The sequence below is a fragment of the Parasteatoda tepidariorum genome, chromosome 8, assembly GCF_043381705.1.
Source record: "Parasteatoda tepidariorum isolate YZ-2023 chromosome 8, CAS_Ptep_4.0, whole genome shotgun sequence".
Taxonomy (NCBI): Eukaryota; Metazoa; Arthropoda; class Arachnida; order Araneae; family Theridiidae; genus Parasteatoda; species Parasteatoda tepidariorum.
The window spans coordinates 54,901,052-54,919,474 of NC_092211.1; the positions used below are offsets into that span (position 1 = coordinate 54,901,052).

The following is an 18,423-nucleotide window of genomic DNA, read 5'->3' on the forward strand; positions in this document are numbered from 1 at the left end:
TACATAGTCTAATTTGCAAAATGATGTATAATATTGAAAAGTGAAAGAAACAGTTCTTGAGAGCAGAAATAGAATTTTTCAAGCATTGTTTAAGCAATTATTAGCTGTTTATTTTTTTGTTATTAATCAATTTTTAGAAGTATATTAATAATATAATTTTAAAATCATTTGTGTATAATAAAACTAATTATAACTTTTCAATCATCACAATAAAAATCTTACAATTGTGTTGATATAAATGGAGTATATAGTTATAAGTTTACTTGTTTAGAAATATAAAACATAATGACGTTTTTTTAAAGTAATGACTTATGAAATTAAACATTTTCTAAAACAGGACAAATTTCTAAAATGTTATAATACATTTATACATATTTTAAGTTAGGTTACAACTGTAAACATATTATATCATATAATTTTTAATTTCTAAAAATTAAATACTAGTTTTTAAGTTGCTGTAAATTTCTATTATACGGTTACTAATCATTGAACACATACACAATTTAAAAAAATATTTGATCAATTTTATATGTTAAATTGTTAAGCCATTTTAGGTTAATATGTTTTTTAAAATGTTCATATTTTCTTTTATTCATTTTCTGGTTTATTATTAACTCTCTAACAATTATGTTTCAGGTCTCTTGAAAAACACAAATTAGTTGAAATTTCTCTAGCTATTTACTGTGGTCGAACTAACTCCTGGTAGCTAAAAAAATTAAGTTGTGTTTTCATTGAGAGGATGCAGAAACATAAATTAAATTGAATTTTTTTATCTTATTCAATAATATAGATAGAATCTGGTTTTTGTTACAAGAAAAACACCAGCTAATAAAAAGGGTTAATACAGAGGGTTAATGATACAGTTTTTCTGCTACATACAATGTTCTACTATTTTTTAAAATTTATAATTAGGCATACATTGTAAAATTAATCCAGAACTAACAAAGACACATCTTCTAGCATTTCATTTCATTTTATAACCGTCATTGAACAGCTTACCCAAATTTTCAGTTTACGGCTACCACTATTCAATTCCGTAGCCTTGTAATTTTGAACCCAATCCAGAAGACAAGACCTCCTGGATCAGTATCCTCAGAGGTATTGATTTGTTATGGGAACTTGGAGGGCTTTGTGATCCTGGCAGATTTAATGTGCACCAGTTTACCATTTAATATGCGAGAATTCTTCAGGTGGATTCCCGTTCTCATGAACTTAAGTCCAACGCCCTATCCCGGCGCTTCTAGCAACCATTGAAGTTTCTTCTGAGACCATATTGTCCATTAACTATCGAGTAAAATCTAAATCAGATTACTAGTGTTGATCAGCCAGCTGATATCAGATGTGCCATTATCGATTTTCAAATTTGTTGCTCCGTGTAATTTTGAATCTAACCTAGATGTTAACTCCTGGATCGAGCATTAGGGCAAACTTTTTGCTGTGAAAATTGTTTAATAATTGTTGTGGAAATTGTTGTAAAATCCAAGAAAGTCTTGATATGGTAATCAGACCATCACTAGGGATTAGAGCATTATGATCTGGGCAAATCAAGCTGCATACAAATCGCTTAACCATCTCAAATTATTGGAAGTTGGGTCACCTCATTGGGAGGTTAAATTTTTGACTACAATGGTCTTAGAGAGAGCTTCATTCAATTCCCCAGAAAACATTCGCTTGTAAGAATAATTCCTTATCTATAAAATTATTTTTGTTTTTCTAAATTACTTAGGATGGAAAATTGTTTAATAATACTGTCATTTGTATTATGTGTGAAGAAAATCCAGGAAAGCCTTGTATGATAATCATACCATGACTAGGGATTAGAGCATTGTGATCATGGTGAATCAAGCTGCATACAAAACATTTAGCTATCACAAATGATTGGAACTTGGGTTACCTCGTTGGGGGGTGTAAATTTTTGACTCTAATGGTCTTAGATAGAGCTTCCAGAAAACACTCGCTTGTAAGAATTCTTTATCTATGAAATTATTTTTGATTTTTTTTTTCTAAATTATTTTGGATGAAAAATTCAGAAGTTGATATTTTATCTGTATTATATTGTTGTAAAACATTCAGTGTTACAATACAGGCTTTACAATTGCTGTTGTAAATGTTGCATTGTTCCATTATTTTTGTAAATAAATTACTTTTAATATTTAAATATATTCTATTCTTCTGTGTTATACATTGTTCTTGATGTATAGATTTCTGTAGATGTACACAAAATATTTATTACAAAAAATAAATAAAAGTAATAACTGTAGTATTTTTCTAATACAATTAAATGTTATTGATGTATTATGTATGTTAGTATTAATTGGTAGGTGATACTAGAATTATTTATTACTATTTGTCCAAAATTAGTTTTATTTTTTTCTAAATTTAAGTATTTTTAGAAACCACAAAACATTTAATTGAAAAAGCAGATATTTAAAGACTAATTTTTCATACAAGTTTTCTAAAATTGAAAATTTTTCATACAGTTGTAAAAGAATAGGAAAGATATGAATCAATATCAAACTACAGTATTTCTAAACCTTCAATCAATCACTGCCATTCTAATATAGTGCAAAATTTTAGTTTTATATTTATAGGAATTCAATCAAGAGCAAGAAAAAATTCTGTTGATAAAAAAAATTTTAATAGGGGAATCTAGTTAAAAATTACTGAAGAAAGCTTTATATTTTAGCATTTGGTATGATAGCTTAAAAGTAAATAAACAGTTACAATGAATAAATATTTAATGTAAATAAAATGTAAAACATATCAACTGAAATTGGTTTTCTAAATTTTTTTTTTTTAGTGGATGATTATTTTTTTTTATAAATGTAAAACAATTTAAACTTAAAACTAATTTTTTTTTATCTAATCAAATTTATATTTACTCACTTTTTTTCTTGTTACTATTAAAATATAAATGTGCACATGTGTGTACTACTGTATAAGTGTTTCTTTTTTTAAAAAATTATTTTAAGTGTAGTTGCATAAAGTTCTCAAATTTGTGGTTTTTAAAAGAATTTATACTTCAACAAAGATTCAAATGTTGTGTTTCCTAAAATGCTTAATCTTATTTTATCTTAAATTTTAAACAACTGTTTTGAAAGAATCTCTCAATTCTTAAGAGTTGTGCTTTGTTAAAAAATATATACCTTTGAGGAATAATTTATACTCATATTTTGAGCAAATTTCATACATTTTTGTTAATGAATTGTATTGGTGACTTTTCACATTTCATCAAAAATAAAGCATGTTGTTTATTTGTATTTTGTTTCTTTAACATTTAAGTAGAACATTACAGCTTACAATGTATGTTGAGCAAAATTTGCTGATTTATAGAATTTAACATAATCATTGATTTCAATCAAAAATGAGATAAAAACATTAATAAAAAATGGATGACTATATATATTTCATATTATTAAGGACCATGAACTGAAAAATAAAGCAGTGTTTTAGAAAGAACGAACTTCCTTTCATCATGCATTTGAGAATACAATGAAAGAAAAGAGGATTAAGAAAAGTGTTGGTAACAAAATTTAGAGTAAAAATGGGTTATGGGTAAAAAACTGTACAAAAACATAAAATTACCTGAAACAGTATCCCTTAAGTTTCAGATAAAAATTTTGATTTTTTTTCATTCACATTAATTAATAAAAAAATAATCAGGCTCTGAATTTTAGTTGACACAGGAATTAATCTTTGCATCTTGAAACTGGATAAGGACAAGTCCCAATTATGTTTAGCTTTTAAAAATTTAAATATTTCTTGACTGGTAACATATCAAAGGTGGTCATTAACCATTTTTTCTAATAACTTTCATTTGTCCAATATAGTCATAAAAAAATACTATAAATGTCTGCTATCATAAGGCACATAAAATATTTTGTGATATGCGGTATGGTCTTATCAAAAGATAGTATAAATGCAAAAATAGTAAAAATTATTTTTAGAGTCGAAAGTTAAATTAGAAAAAAAGTTATTTTAGAAAAAACTAAGCATCTCAAACAAACAAACTTTCTCATTTTTTAAAGCTAACTAATTTTTATGATATAAAATTAAATGCAAACTTAAACAAAAACCTATTTGTTTATTTATTTAAAATAGTTCTATCATTCACAATTGGTAGATTTGTTTTTACTCATAATAGCTGTAAAGGTCAGTTTTTTTTGTTGTTAAATTTTATTCATTCATCCGGTTTTTATGATGCCAACACAAGTGGCATTTCTGCACCAAAAAAATGACACCGAGTACCTATAGTTAAAATTGTTTTTTAAAAAAATATGTACCTTTGATAACATTTCGAAATCAATGAAAGTAACCCCTAAGAACGATAACCTCCATTAACGACCATTTTATGGTGGTACAGAGAGGGGTCCTGAAAGGTTTCACAGCATAAAAATTTTTCCATACCATTTAAATACCAGATTATTTAATAAAACCAGTTACCGTAATTGAAGAACATGCAACATTTTATGGTGAATTTGCGAACGTAAGTTTCAGAACATATTGAAACATGAGAATGCTATTTGCAAATCATCTTTATCCAAAGAAAACCATGTAACCTAAATATCTTGCAGAATAAAGCGATTTTTTAAACAATGAATCATACAATATGCAACATATTATTTCAATATCTTATTCTTTAACATAACATATTTCAATGTTTTTAACACACATATTGTAAATTATAGAAAACCTTGTGAATGTGCATTAGAAATACTATAGTACAATCTACATTTTATTTTTTAAGCACTTTTTTTGTTTCTTCAACTTTCTTGCCTAGAAGACTCGATTATAACTGTAAAAATGATCATCCCTAAAATTTTGTATATAGCTATAATAAGTTATGTAAATTTGATTTTAGAATGAAATCCTCGTATAAATATAGTAAAAGCAACAAAAGAAATCTAAATAATGTGAGATAAAAAGTTTATGTATTTACTTTCTAAAAGCTTAGAAAATCATATATAACTTATAAATCATTCAAATTTTCTTTTCAAAGGAGATTAAAAGAAAAAAAACTTTGCTTTTTGGACAGAATATTGTTAAAAATTGTCTATTGCCTAGAAACTTCGAGATATTTTCTTTTAATTATCAATTAAACCTCTCCGAGAAATCACAGAATATTATTTAAATTATTTTTTTTTTACAGTCAGAGCTTGGTTGCTTAGCAACCGAGTAAAATTAAGTATCCCTCTTTTGAATTAGTGTATGGGTCATCTTAAAATATTCATTTGTGGCGGCGACTTTTGTTGGCTGTTTTTTGGACTATCCCCAATTATATAAACCTTTATTGCGACCCAATTTTTTCTGTCCCCCCTATTTCAAGGGTTAGGATTCCAAATATGTAAAAAAAATATATATATGTTTATTCAGAGATAGTACGTTTTTGTGTCTGATTTTGTAACTTAGTTAATAGTTAGCACTAATTAATTAGTATATTTGAGGTCACCGCCAGGAACCATTAAGATTGACACTTAGTACGTGAAAACCCGATCATTAGAACAAAAGGTATTCAGGGGGATAACTTTTTTTTTTGCAAACTGTACTGTAACATAATAATGTATTTAACTTTAATTTTTTATTTAAAGACAGATCAATGTTAAAATCCTAAAAAAGTAATAAACTTAAGAATCTAATACAAACGTCGAAACATTTTTTTCCGTCTGTATTGTCTTATTTTAACCTATTTGCAGATACAATGTGTAAAAATATTTGATAATCGTAAAATTATAATAAATAAAAGAAATATCATAATTGCTAACACTTTTGTCCACCCTTTTTGTAAGTTCCGTGATCTACAGCTTAAGTAAAATCATAAGTAACTCTGATCTAGATGATAAAGATCTTCAGTATAGAAACAAACAATTTAATAAATTTCATTAACTTCATGTAAAAATAAAAGTACAAATATTTAATCATTAAATAGTACCCAATACACTTTTTAATAGAAGTAAATTTCTCTCATCAGAAGATTGGTCAGTTTCAGGAACTTCTGTGTCAGTTAAAACAGTTCTATTTGAGAATTCTTTCTCCTTGCCCTCATCAGTCTCTGAGGAATTCTTCTTGCGTTTCTTTTTTTCAATACCCCGAGAATAGAAATTTACTTCTCTTTTAACTTGAGCAATTTCTGCTTTCATTTTTTGTACTTTTCTAGATTTTTCATATGCTTTCTTTTCGCTTAAGTGGCTCCATTGAAATCTAGAACACAGTTTCGATAGAATAAAAAACAATGAACTTACTTTATTTCTACTAACTTACTTTACTTACAGAAACTTTAGCACATTTTAACATTGATTTAAAATACAGAACATGTCTAATAATATGAAGAAAAAAGGTTACACTAGTCGTTTATGAAAAAGGTATTGTTATGTAAGAAATAAAATATTGGGTAATATACTTGTCTTAACAACATTTTCATTTTCTTGCCAACAAAATTCCCATAGGACTTTCAGTTAACTTCTTATAGGGCTTTCAGTTAACTTTTGAATTAAAAATCAATGAAATGTCTGAACCAAATTTTTAAATTCTTTAGATTTAATAAATATATAATAGCTCTTGTATTTCTTATTCATTCTAAATTAATATCAATATTTAAATTACAATAATTATGCTGAATTTTTCGTTAAAGGAGTGGGAAATTATGAAGCTTTAATTTACTATTACATTTTTAGCAAAAAAAAAAAGAAGTACACTTGATAAGCTAGGCTGATAAATGGGCCACTAAAAAAATTCTTTTTGGCTAAACTATCTGACACTGAAAATGAGGGAGATCAAAACTTAATAGATTGACTGCCTAGAAAAAAAAAAACAGAAAACTATTTAACTGACTGGGAAACCTTAGCCAAGCACAGGTGAGATGGGATAGCATTCCGAGGAAGGCCAAGGCCTATCTAGACCAGTCATCCCAATGAAAATTTATTAAAAGTTAATTACATTTATAAAACAGATTGTTCCATTATTAAAAGCTTACTTAAATAGGCTGGCACTTAAACCACAAGTTGTAAGAGGTACAAGCAAGGAATGATTTTTTTACATCAAGGAGTTGGTATTAAAACAAATAGTAGAGCTTAAAATAAAGCTCTAATACTTACAAAGAAACTGTAGAAAAATTAAAAAAAAAAAATAATGTTTACTTTCATTAATGCTGTGTAAGAAATTGAAGTCATTACTTTTGCAAGATTATATTCTGCATGAAAAACCATTCCTCTTATTTAATAGTACTAATAGGTGATTTTATGACAATGTTGTCATTTTTTATTGAAAAAATATTAATTGAACACTGGATCATTATAAGACAGGGCTAATGATGATGCAGATCACAAGGTCGATAGTTAACCCCTCCCTCTTAACGTTTCAAAGAGTTTGAAGGAATTTTATTGCAGAAAAAGAGTCATAAAGGGTAATTGCTCTTTTAAAAGGCGTCTCATTGATTGTAAAGTTGCTCAATTATTACAAGAACTGACTGTAATTCTCGATCAAAATGAATCACGGAATCTCAGACTGGAATGTGAAAGCAAATCTATTCGCTGAAGATTTCAACGCCCTGAGAAAAGTCAGAAAACAAGCCATCTGTATAGACATGTAACCAAACCAGTACATTAAACATAATGCGTTTATAATTAAACATAATGCATTTACATAATCAGATTCCCTAGTTGTCGAAGGCTTCAACTATAAATGAAAAAGCAAAAATAAATAATAAAATAAAAATATACATACTTAGGCAGATATTTTATGCTCCATAAAGCATCATAATAAGGTGTATGCCTTTTCCCTCCAACTTGAGAACCATTAAGGCATTGGGCTACTTGTTTAGCAACTTTCTTTTTGGTAAATTCTACCCAACCTTCAGCAAAAAATTTACTCGGTTTTCCGGGTTTAGTTTTTTCTGCAGTATGAAAAGAGAAAATTTATAAACATTAAAGTGCTTAAAGTAAATACATTTTTAAAATCATCTAATTCATTCACTTATAGAAAGTGTGATAAAAAAGTTTAGCATTTCGAAGGCTTCTTTGAGCCCTTCCATGCATCACCGATAGCAATATTTTCGTATCAGTACATGTTCGCACCGACTAGAATCAGCAAGGCGCCAAAGGATCTTAAAATTTTTAAAAATTAAAAAAAAATATGCAGAGGATTGTCTGAGGATGACTACCAGTTTATCCCCTACAGCATGGTATTTTTTAGCTTCTCACATGCCATTGCCCAGAAGTCAACAAAATTTTGTACTCATAACGTACTGATATAGAAGTCTTCCTGAGAAGAACAATGTATCCAAATGGGTCCAACCAACTGTTATTCTCTCTTGAGTTAACCGAAAAATAAAAAATTAAAGACGTTCATCAGAGAAGAACAAATGTTTGAAGTAAAGAGGAATATCATGTCTGTAAAAAATCACTCTATTTGAATGCTAATTATAAGACTGGGGATATTTCTGTATCGTGGTCTTCCTTGCCGACAACAATCGCCGTGGGGAATTATAAATTTGCAATAAAAAAACAAATAGAGATGTGCCTGGAGATGGCTATGAGATGAACCCTTCCAGTTGGTACCATTCTGCGATGTTTTTTCTCGTTTATTGCAAGCCACTGCCCTAAATTCTGGCGATTATTTTGGCTTAGACCACGATATGGAAATGCTCCATAAAGAACTATATAGGATGGTATTACTTCCTAATAACACATGGGGATATTTCAGCATCATGATCTGTCGCACCAACTTCAATAACCGAGGTGCCGAATAGGTGTGATAGATTTCCGTATCGTGATCTGTGGTAGAATAATTGCCAAGTCTTGGCAACTTCTGGGCAGCGGGCTGCGAGAAACTAATAAACATCATATAAAGGGACCAACTGGAAAGGTATAACTCGTGACCAACCACGGGAAAACTTCTACATTTGTTTTATAAAAAAGTTGCAAGTTTAAAATTTATTTGGCACCTTGACGATTGTAGTTGGAGCAACAGATCACGATAAGGAAATATCCCTGAATAGATTTTAAACTTGCAATTTTTTTTAAAAAAAAACATGTCAACGTTTGCCCAGGAGTGGCTACAAGTTATACCTTTCGAGTTGGTCCCTTTATGTGATGACTTTTTAAAAAAAATTTTTCTTAGTTTCTCAAAGACCACTGCCCGGAAGTTGCCAATATTTGGCGATAACTCTGCCACACATTAGGATACAAAAATCTCCCCCTAAATAGATTTTACACTTGCAGGGGTGATTAATATTTCTTAGTTTACTTAAAATTTTACACATACCTACGATGACCTGGAGAAGTAATTAAAATTTACAAATAAGTCTTTCTTTCTTGAGTTTATGATTATAACAACTATTTACTGATAAAAATGAATATTAATCATAAATATAAGCTTATAAAGTATCTCTCTGGCTCTCCCTTACAAACAAATAAAATAAGATGTGCTTTTAAGCTCCATCTTTGAAAATCTGATTTCCGGAAACTTCTGTGATCAATGGTTTTTTGAAACCTGAGGACCTTCGATATCCGGAAACTTCCGGATCACTGTTAGCGAAAATTCCGGAAATCCGGAGCACAATCAGCCCTACACTTAAAAATTTAAAATCTATTAACGCCTTAGCAATTGTAGTTGGCGTGGCAGATCACGATAGCGAAATATCCACCTAACTGACAAATCTATCACAAGTTAATTCTAGAAGAGAAGGGATAATTTCAGACAAACCCATTGAGTAATACAGAAGAAACAAGTCATACAATGTGCAGTGTAAGATTTACTTACCAGGTTTCAAAAATAATCTACGTACTTCTCCAAAATCAGAAAAGATTTCACGAACTTTTTTTACAGTCATGTATCTGGGTATAAAGTTTAAATAAATTATTCCAGGCTTTTTAAGTTTCTTCGTGGTATCAATTTTTTTTTCTTTATTTCCAAATTTCTCTATTTCCACACTCTCGTTGGTCATTTCTTCCACTTCCTGACTTATTTCTTCTTCCATATTGAATTTTTGGAAACAAATTTTATCAACTCGAAATATTGACAGTACTACAGTATACCTTGACAAATGCAAATACCAGAAAGATCATAAACAAAAAATATTTACAGTTCACATGCGGTTCAGTTTTCGGTGGTTTCAGTATCAAACAGGGGTATCAAGTCTTCCGTTTCTTCAGTTTTGTATTTAAATTATTTATATAGAAAGTAACAGAAGAATATACTAAGATGAAACAGTTTAAAATGTTTAACATTACAAACTTATAGAGGCCTATAATCATGATTTGAAACTATGTGCAAAAGTTTAACTGGCTTGCAGCTTACTAATATTAAAAAATATTTTCCAATATAACAGAAACTGTCAGGCAGAACTTTGTATTGTAATACTGTTTGTTGAACTGTTTATTGTAAATACAGGTAAATTTTAGTTTCGTTATTGCCGAACTTATGTTTGAATTAATATTAAATTAATAAGACGATAGTATTTAGCTGTTTAATAATGTAATGATTATTGTTTTGGAATTCTTAAAAGAGCAAAACTTTTTATTTGCTTTTTAATCTCCAAAATTTTTACATTCTTGTTGTTTTAATGTGATCTTGATTTCTCAAGTAATTATAATTTTGAATTGCTTTGAACTGTAGAATTTTTTTATCATTGTGAAAAACTTTATTTTTTATGGTTACTCTTTTAATATTAATGATTTATTTAAGGTCCAAATTGCTTTAATTGTCAACGATATATCTTCACTTTTGACGATGGCTGATGGCCAATATTCTGGCGAAAGACAATTTAAGTTTCTGCTGATAGGAAATGAAGCTGTTGGAAAAGTTAGTAAATTTCAATAAAAAAAAAATTCTTCCTAAGCAATTTCTATAATTATGGTAATTATATATGATATGAAAAAAACCTCGTATGCTAACCTTTATTTTAACTTAAGTTAACCTAACTAGTTTCACTTCTTCATCAGAGCTCTAATGATACAGAAGTGCTGGTAAAATATCTAACATTTCTTTTTTAAGTAGTCTTTTAGTTACTTTTTTTCATTTTTTGTATTTTTCTTCAGCTTGGATTATATTTGATATGGAATCTATTTTTCTTTTCAAATTTAACTATGCTGTTATATTTTAAATAATATTTATTGAAAAAATATGAATAATTGAAGTTTACAGTCTTAAAGAGTTATTTATTCATTTTTTGTAAATCTAGATTTATGTTCAAGGTTGCACATCTTGATTGGTTTTCTAAGCAGGCATTAATAGTTAATGAAACACACAATGAACTCAGAAAATTTTATCTTCAAAAATTTTTTTAATAAATAGCATACTAACATACACAAAAACTAAACCACTAAAAGTATTTCTAAACCACTTGAAAGTTGTTGCACAAAATATCTTCAATTAAGATAACTAGGATTAAATTTAAACATTGCAAAATTTTTACACATAGAAAGATTTGTTTAATTTCAAGAATTTGAATTAAGAATTAAAGAATAAATTAATAATTTGTTTAATTTCATTGATGGAGTGTTACTCAATACCATTTTCAGGAACTCTATTTAAGTCAACATGAAATAGGCAAGAAAATATTTTAATTGTTTTATCATAATTTGCTAATTCTGTGAAACAATTATCAAATGCTGGTATAAGTTTCTTTATTTCATAAAGATATTTGGAGAAATTCATTGATTTGTAATTTGTGAAAAATGTTGAACACTATTATTTCTAAGTTGGTAGTCAAAAAACAATTAATTTTTTATTAATTTTAAATTGAATTTTGTATTGATATTTTATTTTTTTCTATTTCCTTAGCAAAAAAGAACAAACTTAAAATTTAAATTAAAAATTGCTCAGCAGGTCACAAACATTAACATGGTGTCTTGGCCAAGCTTGTTCTAAAGGTATAATTTTTGGAGGGAAAATGTACGTGGTTTAATTTTCATAATTAATGGAGAATGTAATAATTAATAGATAACAAATTAGTTGCATTTTTATGCTCCATTTATATTTATAGTTTTATTTTTACTTTAGAGTTTTGTTATATTTTTTAAACAGCATTTATATTTATTTTCATTCATTTATTTGAAATAAATTTTTCTTTATGTGGATTTCTTATAGACATGCATAGCATTGCAGTTTACGCAAGAAAAATTTGAAAAAAATTACAAACCAACTATTGGAGTTGACTTTTTTATGAAGCATGTTAGCCTGCCTGGTGAGAAGACAGCATTTTATTTATTATCCTCTAAAATTCCATTTTGATTTTATTTACTTCTTATATATTGTTGTCACGTTTGTAATGATGTTATTTTGATGCATATTTTTAAATACTTGATCTATTTTTATTTTAATACAAGAACATCAAAATTAACTAACTTGAGAAAATTGTATAATGCATGACTAACCCGTAAAGAAAAAGCTCAGAAAAGCAAGAGAAATCTAAAAATGTTGTCTTTAAAATGGCTATTTATTTTTCTTTGCATTTCAAAAATACATTTTAGGATATTTCTAATGACATTTTCTTCTCTTTTTATTTTTTGTCAATTCTTATTAAATGCATTAGAAGTTTTTAGCAATGTTATGTTGTTTGGTAATTTTTTTTTAGATAACTTCCACTGGTTTTCTATTAGTTAATTGCTGTGAAAATGGAAATATTGTATTTTTTCAAATAAGTCAAATGAAAACATACTTAGTTTGCACTTTTAAAAGCATATGAATTTTCTTAAAAAGATACCGGCGAAAAAAAATTGTGAAAAATTTTAAACTTAATTTTTTTTTATTTTACCATGTAACATTTTTGCAATTTGAAATCTAATTAAAAATTATTAAGTTTTAAAAAAAAATACTTTTCAGTTTTTGATGTTTCCAGTTCTATGGGTTTGTAAAAAATATATTTTGCTGCAGCTATTAGTCTCATAGCAAATAATTTAATTTTAATTTATATGTATTCAATATATTGAAAAGTATTACCCAAAAGTTTTTTATATTTTAGGAAAGATGAATGTAAAAGATGTTTTTGTTTAGCTAAAATCTCACCTGTCACAACTCAGTATATTTAACTAGTAAATGTGTTAGATTTTTCTTCAGTTAAAAACAAGACTCACTAATATCACTTTGTCATGAAAGTGTTTTTTTTTTTCTCGACAGTATATCAAAAGATGTTTGATTGTTATTAGTAAGTGAGGTTTGGCCACTTTTCAATTCTGAAAATGGACTTCTCTTTCTTACTTTTTTTTCTTTTGGCTTAAATGGTAATTTGATATATTAAAACCATGTACCCAAAGATAAAGATCTTTAATTTCAAAAGTATTTAAATACTCAATTTTAAAATTTTTGACACAACTTACATTCTGGATCCAGAAAATTTTGTTTTACATTCTTTACAGAAATACTACAAATATATATTTATAGATTTATTCTATTATTTCTATAAATTTATTTTAGCTATTTGGGTAGATGGTAATTTAGTAATTTTCTTTTTTTAAAAAAAATATGCCATATTTTGAAACTCGATTTACAGATATATTTCTATAGCTATTCTCAGATGTAATCGAGAAAACTTTATATTTCATCCCAACTTAAAATTCACAGGTGCTGTTTGTCCTGTCATGCATCTTTCAAAAATAATGGCTTCATCTGAAAAAAAGCTATAAAACCCATTTTATTTTTAGAAAAAAATTTTAAGAACTTAATGTACAAAAGAAAAAGCCTTTTTCAGAATTTTGATTTATTTCTTTGTCTGACTTAACTAGTGTAATTATTTTTTTAGCTTCCAAATTAGCTCTAAAAGTATTTAATATACTTATATTAAAAGTATATAATATGCATTCATGTACATAATACACTTGTTTTATTTCTGAAATAGCATTTAATAATATATTTTATAATAATTAGGTGGTTTGAATATTACTATTCAGCTTTGGGACATTGGAGGAATGTCTTTGAAAGGAGAAATGTTGGATAAATATTTGTATGGTGCCCATGTGAGTTTTCATTTTAATTTAATGAAGTTACAGTTTTCGGATTGTGGAATGATTTAGAAAATATTTTATTAATAACTTTGTCTTACATTTCAGATAATTTCTTTTGAAAGTTTTCATATTTTTGTTTTAACATTAACATACAGTGCATACATAACTTTTGATCTAATGTTTGGATCTTCACGTTCTAGAACTCAATCTTAATGGTTGATGGGGTGACTTCAAATATGCTAATTAATTAGTGCAGACGATAATTTAAGTTATGAAATCATACAAAAAAGGTACTTATTTGAATAAACATACTTTTTTTTCATGGATTCGGATTTCGTAATCTGTGAAATATGGTCCCTGTAGTTTGGTTAGAAGAGCTATCCAAAGTTTGGATTCCTTAGTAATGTTAATTTTATTTTTTGCATATTTTGCCAAATCTCGAGAACTTTTTAAGTGAATGGAAAAACTTTTTGCACGCAATTATAAAATTAGTTGATAAAATTCAAAAGATCAGGGTGCATTTTAATTTTTTAATCATTCATTATATATATTTTTAAATAATTAGTTAATGAATGTTTTAGAAATGTTTTTATTAGAGAAACCTTTTTATTACTATCTCGAATTTTTAGTTTTAAATTCTTTCAATTGGTAATTTCCTTTATAATTTTTGTTGCTGCTTGGTATTATCTTATATTTATTGCTGTAGGTTTGTTCATTATTTATCTAGATATTTTTGGAGTACCTAATTCAAATTTCAAACCATATTTTATGTTTTCAACTGTTTTTATAGTTTAACTTCATTATTAACCTGCCATTACAAATCTCAGATTTCAGAATGCTGCATAAAGCATTTTTTTTTTTTTGGTCAAAAGTTTTAACTCTAAATTTAATCGTCTGCAGTTTAATCCAAACGTTAAGCTGCAGGCTTACCTGCATAAAAAACGGGTTTTCCTTTTGTTATTCAATGAGAAAGCAGTAAAATTTCAGTAAAATTTTTCTCTGGGGTTCAATGCTTGGACGGTAGAATATTAGGGGTTATTTTTTCACTTCTTAATTTTGCTTTAATACCTACATAAGTTTTTGGTTGTGGAATACTTAGAAATTTTTTTACATTGAAATCTGCTTTACTTGTGAGCTAAATTTAAATGAAAATGAAAAAATTTTTTAAGCTTTTATTGTATTTTAGTTATAATAATACTGTGGTTTATAATGCTTGTTTCTTTAGGCAGTACTTTTTGTGTATGATATCACAAATTGCAACAGTTTTTCGGATCTTGAAGATTGGATGCAAGCAGTGCATCAAGTTTTCAAAGAAGAGCTTATAATGCCACATTTAGCGTTACTTAGCAATAAAGGTAAGCATACTCTTTATATATTTTTGAATATGTGCGTTTTATTTGAAAAACTATTAACATCAGGGTGTTTTTTATTTGTAGTGTAAGAATACTCCAATTAGTGTAAGAATACTCCAAATTTTTCTCTCACAAGATATTATTTTAGAATTATTTATTAATTTATTTTTGTTTAAATGTTCTTTTGTGTTATTACGGTAGACCTAAAAATTAATCAGGCAGTAATATAAGAAAGAAAAAAAACTGAACACTAAGTATCCTATAAACTCTTTAAAATCAAAACATGAAACTCACCATGCATTAACGTCTGCCCTGGTTTTAAAATGTTAATGACGAACAATGATTAAAAAGCTCCCTTTGGATTACATTTTCAAACTTATTTTTTAACATAAACAAAAGCAAGTTCTTATAAATTTACACATCTGTGAATGATCTAATTATTCACATTCTTTTTGCAATCTGATGTATAATAAATAAAAACAAGAAAAAATGCAGAACTTAATAAAATATAATTTTTTATCAATTATACTGAAATTTTATTAGTTTTTTTTTGTTACCCTTCAATTCTATATATTTAGATATTACTAAAAATGCAATGGAAATGTGATAAAATAAATAATCTAAAATGTGCAAAACCTCTTGTCCTGTGGTATTATTTTCAAATGTGCAAAATGTCATGCAATGTTAATTCAAATGTTTTATTTACGGAGCATTATCAACAAAATACAATATTGATGCATTAAAATTGTTTGTTATAATTTTTTTTTGGAAAAAATATTTTGTTTTTTAAAATCAGCAAACATGAATAGAAAGAGATATAAACAAATTTGAAAATCAATTTTGTTTCAACTTTCTCAACTAGAACAGAGTATGCATAGAGTGTATTAGCTGCTTTTTTTTCCAACGATTCTATGCATTACTAATTGAAAAATTGTTTTCCTCTAGGTGATCTAGAACACAGTAGAACAGTCAAATTAGATCGGCATTTAAAATTTGCTTTAGATAATGCAATGTCTTCCCACTCTGTCTCAGCTAAAACTGGTGAATCTGTAAGTAAATATTAGGTAACAATATATACTTCTGTTCTATGGATGGTGTTTTCAATATAAATGCAAACAACAGCAATCTAGTGCTATTGACCTGCACTAATTCCAGTTCGAAAGTATACAGCTGCTTATTCTGCGAGGCGATATTTTGAAACAGATAATTTTGTTTTTAATAAGAGAAATAAATTTTATAATTTCTCAGCTCAAATCTGCTGTATTTCATAAGATATTAAGTAATTCTGGTTAGTTTGAAGGGAAAATTTGCTTTAGTTAATTAGAGATGTATTGTTAAAAAAGATAACATGGTTGCTAGATTTAGAAAGAACACGCTTTTTTAGCATTTCCGATTTGGTTTCTTTTTTTGCTTATTTGTTACTGTATGTTCTTGTTGCAAGCTGCACACCATCATAGGTTAGTGTTAGCATATTGTTCGAGCAGAGAGATTAAGTTAATTTTACAAATTATCTTTTAGGTTTATATTTCGAAGTTAGTATATTGTTAACAAGGTAAGAAGTGTTTTATAACAATTCTTTTTCAAATGACAATTCTTACGTCTTAAAAAGACAGGTCTTCAAATGACAATTCTTTTAAACACAAATAATAAATCTGGTACAATAATAAAACAAATACATGCATACAAGAAACACTACTCAAGAGTGTCTCAAAACACAATGATCATGTTGCGAGTCAAATGGCTTCAAAATATACTGAAAACAGTGAACTGGAAGTATAGGGAATCAAGAGCTTGCAGCACTCCCTAGTGAAGAAAACACCATCCATTTGTTTCCAATGCTTAGTAATTATTATTATTTTTTTTAGATTGCATTATGCTTTCAAAAAATTGCTGGTGAACTGTTAGGGATTCGTTTGACTCGTTCTGAGCAAGAAACTGTTCAGCCTGTAGTGAAAGCTGAAATTGTTCAAACTGCATCTATGGTTCCGGAAGTAAAAGCTAGTCCATGTAAAGCTAATAAAAACAACAGCACAGTATGCACAGTTCAGTAAAGATACATACTTGTTTTTTTTTAAGTGATATTTACTTTTTATTGGAAATTGTTGCTATTTCAGTGATTTAAAAATTGTATGCAATTATTTTCTTACTAAAAGCGTAAGTCTATTTTAATATTTGTACAATGTGTGAGGCTTTTGTGTAAAGTCTTTGGTTATATATACTTCCGAGCTCTTGTATTTTTTTTCTTTTTTGTTGCCATTATGTATTAAATGTTGCAACATTAGTGTCAGATAAACAAAAAATAATTTAAAATGAATACACCCATAATTATCAACACTCGTGGATAGGGATTATATCAAACATTATATTAAAAACAATATTGAAGTTGAATAATAAATTTAAATCAAGAATGTCAATTTATGAGATCTTTATTATATTTTATCTTTTTTTAAATAATTAAAATATAAAATATTAAGAATAATATTCTTTTGGAATTTTATAAGGATTAAATTACATAATAAATATCATCTGAATCATATCAAGTTAGATTTCATTTTTGTTGTTGATCGCTTTGTAAATTGTTAAAGTAGTTGTTTAAGAATATTTTCTTCTGGGAGAGTGGAGTGCAAGAGTAGTTCATTCGAGCTGGCAACGACAGAACCAGTAATTTCTAGTGACCAAATCTATGCAGAATTTATTCAATCTGCAGCAGAATCTTCAATTTTGTTAGACAGAATCTTTAACTTTGTTAGTCAAAAACTATAATTGAAAAAATAAAGTAATGTTGTCACATAGAAAGGATTAGATTTAGTTGAACAAATCAAACAGATTTATTACAACACTTCATGAATGTAAGGAACAAGGAATCTGACGTTGATACTAGAAATACATGAGTTTATGTACAGGAATATTAAGGAAACAGAAATGATGAAGAAAAACTTTTAGAACATTCCATAAATAATAACCAAAATCTTGAATTACATATTTACGTGCTTCGGAAGTCTTGGTTGAAACCGGACGGAACGTTGAAGGTCGAACTTTGGACTTCCATCAGTGCCTTTGGTTACTCGTCCATGCCGACACACTTTGTGTCAATATGAGATTAAAAATAATCTGAAAATGCTATGGTAATCTAT

General features: G+C 27.5%; 2 protein-coding genes across 3 annotated transcripts; one reads left to right on the forward strand and one right to left on the reverse strand.

Moving 5' to 3' along the window:
* Positions 1-5,896: 5,896 nt before the first annotated feature.
* LOC107450779 (uncharacterized) lies at positions 5,897-10,244 on the reverse strand. The gene is made up of 3 exons (XM_016066677.4): positions 9,757-10,244; positions 7,720-7,888; positions 5,897-6,198 (listed from the first exon to the last, which is right to left on the reverse strand). Exons 1-3 carry the CDS (start codon positions 9,971-9,973, stop codon positions 5,919-5,921), a joined length of 666 nt encoding a protein of 221 aa, XP_015922163.2. The 5' UTR covers positions 9,974-10,244; the 3' UTR covers positions 5,897-5,918.
* Positions 10,245-10,347: 103 nt separating this feature from the next.
* LOC107454444 (ras-related protein Rab-28) lies at positions 10,348-17,345 on the forward strand. Of its 2 annotated transcripts, none has more exons than XM_043042371.2 (7): positions 10,348-10,386; positions 10,681-10,797; positions 12,085-12,181; positions 13,861-13,949; positions 15,163-15,292; positions 16,235-16,338; positions 17,155-17,345. In XM_043042371.2, the coding sequence occupies exons 2-7, from the start codon at positions 10,726-10,728 to the stop codon at positions 17,338-17,340; spliced, it is 678 nt and encodes a 225-aa protein (XP_042898305.1). In that variant the 5' UTR covers positions 10,348-10,386; positions 10,681-10,725; the 3' UTR covers positions 17,341-17,345. The 2 variants fall into 2 exon arrangements, with proteins under 2 accessions (XP_042898305.1, XP_042898310.1); XM_043042376.2 differs by lacking the exon at positions 10,348-10,386 and adding an exon at positions 10,447-10,578.
* Positions 17,346-18,423: the final 1,078 nt, after the last annotated feature.